Source organism: Coregonus lavaretus, assembly GCF_964263955.1.
Source record: "Coregonus lavaretus genome assembly, chromosome: 13".
Lineage (NCBI taxonomy): Eukaryota > Metazoa > Chordata > Actinopteri > Salmoniformes > Salmonidae > Coregonus > Coregonus lavaretus.
The window spans coordinates 15,171,718-15,177,654 of record NC_140000.1 but is presented as its reverse complement, the minus strand read 5'-3'; the positions used below and the strand labels follow the sequence as shown (position 1 = coordinate 15,177,654).

Sequence of the window (5,937 nt, the reverse complement as noted above, 5' to 3'; positions counted from 1 at the left end):
TCAAGGGTGGCGCATCTGCTGCTGCATTACTTTGTACAGTATTGTATCTCTTTCAGCATCCCTTTCAGTCAAAATACCAGTTTTTTGCGATGCAAATCATTTTTACATGGGTTCATGTTCAAGTCCCTCCCTCTTGAGAGTTAACTTAAGGACCAATGGAATTGTTTAAAATGTGCAAAACCCTCCCACCCGGCCTTGTAAAACAAACTCACCCACGACACTACTTCCTTTATGCCTCGCTCTCAGCACATGGGGTATGCGCTAACATGTCATTCCCTCACACAAAGTTTATTAAATTATAAAGTCAGTCCATGGATTATTAGAAGCAGATTTCAAACAGTATGTGTCTCTCAGTATATATTTGTTTTTCAGGCTGCATGTGGTCTCCGTACTGTTTATTACCAGTAAGTAAAAACTAAGTATTTTCATATGGTGTGTTGGTAAATGGGATCCCTCAACAATGATCACATGGGTACATTGATTAGTGCATTAGTGTGCAGTACTCAAGTCTGTTATTTGTTTACTACATATTCAACGCTATTTTTGATGAAAACAAATAATAAACAAGCCCAGGTAAACAGATATCATAGATTGTGACATTTCATTCATTCCCTCCTTTCTTGGTTACACAGCAAAGAAGTAGGGATACAATATTGGAACAATGATTGATTTTCTGCTATTATTACTCTAATAAGTGAGAATGTGTTCGCAAAAAGTAATGTCATGATAAATGTAACTATTTTGCTCGATAACAATAAATGGCCTACAATGATGAAATTATTTTTTTAACGGACAGTTACATTACATTATTAGTGGCAGGTCTCTACACATTTTTTTCCCAGTGCTAAGTCAACTGAGATGGTAGCCTAATATTTAAAAAGTAAGCTGTTTCATCTAACATATCCAGGGAATGCATGATTGATATTTTGATGTGCAACCTGCCAAAATAGGATCCAGAATGATCAGATTCATTTTTTGCTCTTCAGAGAATTTGCTGACATCTTTGTGCATATATACTATAGGCTATATTATTCACCACCTGAGGAAGTCGGACCTCAAAACACTAGCTAGATTGCTTACTCACAATAAATATGTTGCTATACATGTAGGATAATTTATCTATCAGTAAATGTAGGCTAATGTCCTACAAACTTTCCAGGCCTAGGCTATTTGATGTACAACAAGAGCTCACGGTTTTACCAATATGACGACATATTCTGACTTTCATCCATGTTTCTCAAGAGGTGCAATGTCAAAGTTGCGCCAAACGTCACATTTCAATGTGTGTTTTTTTGACAACCTGAGGTTGCTCCTGCTTCTTTGTATCGTTCAATTTCTTTGTGTGCACAGTGCAAGAAGGAGTTTAGTGGCTCCCGACAGCGAAACGGTGACGGTCAGATACCTTCATAGCAGGAGTCACTACCACTCACAAACAAGGCCTATAGACCAAGGTTTCCCAAACTCGGTCTCTCAACTAGAGATTTAAATAAATTGTGTTAAAAAATAAAAATAAAATACATTTAACGCTACCTGAATTGACTCAGAAAAGTAACATAAGTAGGCCTACAGTTTTATCATCCCAGCGCTATTAAGAGCGAGAATTGGAGGTGAGGATCATTCATTAGTAGGCTAATGCCTGGCATGTGTTTATGAATTCAGTTCTTACACGTGAAATCAGGGGCGCAACTTTTCACATTCTAAAAATGCATTTTTGTCCCCCCAGTTTTATTATTGGAATGTGATACAAAACGAGGCAACGGTGTGCTTTAGGACCATGCGGGCTCTTCCGAGTGGTCGGGTAGGCTGTTTGGAGTGTTTATCCGACTGGATAATAAAACAATAAAAAAGCGTCATGTCTAAAACCAAAGTTGCACCCCTGCGTGAAATTATTGAGATGGTGGTTGCTTCTAGAGAATAAAGACCCATTATGTAGAGCTTCTGTATGCTGCCTCTGTCTGGTCTTAATTTTGCCGATTAAACTCAACTCTACGATTTACGATGGAGTTGAGCTGAGACTAGAGTGGGCAAACTGGAGCTCCGATGTCACATAAAATGACGTTTTTATCAAAAGACTGATTTCAGGACCCCAACATTTGTCTGTGCAATTGCGGGCTATTCTTTGGGTGCTGAAATCAGTCGTTTTTATAAAAACATTTAATGTGAAGTCGGAGCTCCAGTCCGCTCAAACTAGTCATCACTCAATTCCTTCTTAAATTGTGGAGTTGATTTTAGTCGGCTAGATAGCGAGGCTTAACTTTCATTATAGTTGACCTTCTACTCTGAACCCTCCAAACAGTGTATTACATTGCCAATACCACTCTCTCTCCCACACCTCTCTTTCCACTTATTCCATATATCAGTGGTAACTACAACCAGTCTACAAACCCGAGAAGTGGCAGCTCCGGGCAGTGACATCACCCTTAGCTGCTCTTTCCCTCTGTCTAAAAACCTGAACCTCATCAACTTGATCGTCAACTGGCAGCGTGGAGAGTCAGAGGTGGTCCACAGCTATTACTATGGGAGAGATCAGCTGGAAAAACAGAGTGTTGTTTACAAGGGACGCACTCATCTGTTTGAAGACCAGCTCACTGTGGGAAATGCCTCACTTAGACTGAGTGGTGTGCAGCTGAGTGACCAGGGCCAATACACCTGTCATGTGACAGATGAATTGGGAAGCACCCAGGAAAATCTACAACTTCTAGTGGCAGGTAAGTTCCATTGTTGCTGCATTGTATAGTTTAAATGATGTTAACTGCCCCTACAAAAGTATTTATTATTTTTCAAACCAGGCCCTTATGATGAGCCAATGATATCTGTGCAAGCCACTTGTGATGGCTTCATTGTCACCCTCCATGCCTCTCATGGGTTTCCCCAGCCAGAGGTACTGTGGGGAGGTGTGATGGGCAGTAACACCACTATGGAGTTGGACAGCAGAGGGCGGTATGATGTCAAGAGTGAGGTGACCCTGAGGCTGAACAGCACTCTGACTGTTACAGCAGAGCTGAGACTGAGGGTTCTGGACCAGAGTTTCACCAAGTCTCTCACACTCCACCCACCACCAGGTAAAAGATCAGGGTTCCAGTGTTTGTTCGTTGACTCAATGTTATTTTCAGATACTTTTTTTTTATCAGGTTGAGTTTTTTTATTGGGTATTTTGGATTATTGATCATACATGTGTTCTTATTCTCATTCTTCTGGTGTAGTTTGTACCTAGTCCATTGGGATGTGATGAATGATGATACCACACTTGCACAATGGCCTTTCACCATGGACTTCCTGGAGCAAGCTGTGAGTGTTGTTCACAATACTCTACTACAGTTCATGATAAAGTACTAGTCAGATATAGAGGGAAATGTTGCTTATTTCAGTGACTGAGGTTGAGTGCTCCTTTCTTCTCCTCCCTTCCACAGTGTGCTGTGTGATGCCTGCTGAGCAGAGGAGCAGATTGTTGATGTATCCCCTGCTACTAATGCTGCTGGGATTGGTGCTCCTGTTATCCAGGAAGTGGTCTGACCAGGAGACCAAAAAGGATAAGAAAACCGAAGAATAATATGACCTTCAGTCCATGGTCACTCAACAGGCTTTATGCCAGAGCAATTTGCTTACAGAGATAAAATATAAAGGGATGACAGCCTTTTACACTAAAGTACATTTTCATGGAATGTAATTTTGTAAGATCAGAACTACATTACAATACATTATACACAAAGTTCAACGAAATACAGTTGACCCCCTACAGTTGACACTGTAGTGTCACAATACAGTTGCCACACTCACTATAGTACTCAGACAGTGAGAGTTTCACACCACACCACTAGATGGTCATATGTACTTCTACTCCAAATCTGGTTCCTCTTAAGATTTCTTCTTGTAGGGAGTTTTTGCTTGCTGCTACTTGCTCAGGGGTTTAGCCCAGGTTACTGTGTAAATCACCTTTGACATCTGCAGTTGTTTTACCGGGCTTTATAATTAAAATGTATTTATTTATTGAAATGATGGCAGCTATAACGTCTAATGAAAATTGTTACATGTGTGTTCCAGTCAATGTATCATACATTCCAGAATTTGTTGTATTGTAATAAAAGGAGATGAACCCCCAATTGTGATGTATTTTTGCTAAATCTCTTTTACAGGAGGGAACTGGCATGTTGACAGTATTCCAGCAGTACAGGGAGTGTCATTTTCTCCTGTAACATTTTCTTATTTTAGTAGAATCCTCTTGGTCAAATACTGACATGAAACTGACATAATTTTATTTCATTACCCCCAGAGCAAATAGTAGTGTTTTGGTGTTCCAGTGGGATGCAGAGGGCGACATTGATCAAAGCCAGGTGATTTCCCATTCTCATCTGCTTAGACTGCACAGGGGAGATTCCCAATTCATGTGGACGCACTGTGAGTATCCTGGATGTGTTTTCTACTGTAGCAGCATGATGTACAGTACCCATCACCTAAAAAGCAGAAAGATAGTCCAACATAGCCTCCAACAGCTACTCTATAGTTTACCGAGCTACCAATAACTTCTCACTGGAAGAAGTTAAGCTACACTAGCATTTCCCATCTTCTGGTTTTTGCCCTAGCACTACAGAGCTGGTTCGAATAGTTGATTATTATCCCCAGGACCAAGTTTGGGATACCCTGAGCTACCCTTCAAGAGATTCTCTTGTACTTTTATATACTTTTTAACAAGTAGTTCTGAATGTAGCACTCACAAGTCAAAAGTATCTTCCGAACATTGCGTACTACGTCACAAATGTGCAGATATGTGCACCACATCATTGCTCTCTCTGCTGTGTCTACTGAGCCATTGGGCCTGCCCTGCAACCTCATTGGATAACGCTAGGCAGCCCTCTTGCTAGCTGTCACTCAAATGTGAAGGGCTAGAACTCGAATTGCTAAGGTGCTGGCCCACATGGGAGGATATGTAGGGAAAATGGCGCAGCACAGCTTCAAGAAAACAGTCGCTTTCAAACTAGGGATTTCATGGCTAATTGAAGTTAGACAGTACATCTGCTCATAGATTATGCATGTATGAACTACAGATTGACACATCCAGCCCAAAGAGGCAGGTTGAAAAATACTTTATTTGTCGCAAAAATACCAGAGCAAGTCTTTAAGTAAAATATAGTTTACTTAACTAGATTATCTGAAAAAGTAGTTCACTACATCAAAACTACTTAGTGAAAAATGATATCTAAATATGAAATGTCATAAGCTAGGTTTCCATGAACTTGTCCGGTCATTTTTGTCGACATTTAGAAAGTTTGCATGGCTAGTAGATGCAACAATTGCCTGTTCACAGTATGTTTCCATTGAACTGTCTTGTGTCTATACAAACAGTTGGACGTAATTACATCATACCTAAAAAACAACAACATTTTTCTCAAAACCTAAAATGTCGAATAAATATGAAGTGGTTAAAGTGTTTCCATCCATTTTGGTAAATTGATACATGTCAGCCTGTATAACCCTGCCCACTAACAGGTAACTGCCAAAATAAAGGAAACACAAACATAAGGTGTCCAGGCTCTGTCGTAGCCGGCCGCGACCGGGAGACCCATGGGGCGGCGCACAATTGGCCTAGCGTCGTCCAGGGTAGGGGAGGGAATGGCCGGCAGGGATGTAGCTCAGTTGGTAGAGCATGGCGTTTGCAACGCCAGGGTTGTGGGTTTGATTCCCACGGGGGGCCAGTATAAAAAATAATGTATGCACTCACTAACTGTAAGTCGCTCTGGATAAGAGCGTCTGCTAAATGACTTAAATGTAAATGTAAAAATGTGTCTTAATAGGGCGTTGGGCCACCATGAGCGAGAAGAGCTTCAATGCACTTTGGCACAGATTCTAGAAGTGTCTAGAACTATTGGAGGGATTTATAATTTCTTTTTTTGTTGATGGTGGTGGAAAACGCTGTCTCAGGCGCTGCTTTAGAATCTCCCA

At 40.9% G+C, this 5,937-nt stretch overlaps 1 protein-coding gene across 1 annotated transcript; it reads left to right on the top strand.

The window, feature by feature from the left end:
- Positions 1-246: 246 nt before the first annotated feature.
- LOC311140346 (V-set domain containing T-cell activation inhibitor 1-like) lies at positions 247-4,100 on the top strand. Its single transcript, XM_084175368.1, has 5 exons — positions 247-254; positions 373-404; positions 2,361-2,708; positions 2,790-3,062; positions 3,411-4,100. Exons 1-5 carry the CDS (start codon positions 250-252, stop codon positions 3,548-3,550), a joined length of 798 nt encoding a protein of 265 aa, XP_084031494.1. The 5' UTR covers positions 247-249; the 3' UTR covers positions 3,551-4,100.
- Positions 4,101-5,937: the final 1,837 nt, after the last annotated feature.

Bases quoted from the DNA above. Each gene is read 5' to 3' on its own strand.
- LOC311140346 (XM_084175368.1), top strand. The intron at 405-2,360 runs GTAAGTAAAAAC...TCCATATATCAG, and splicing joins CTCCGTACTGTTTATTACCA to TGGTAACTACAACCAGTCTA. The intron at 2,709-2,789 runs GTAAGTTCCATT...TTTTCAAACCAG, and splicing joins TCTACAACTTCTAGTGGCAG to GCCCTTATGATGAGCCAATG.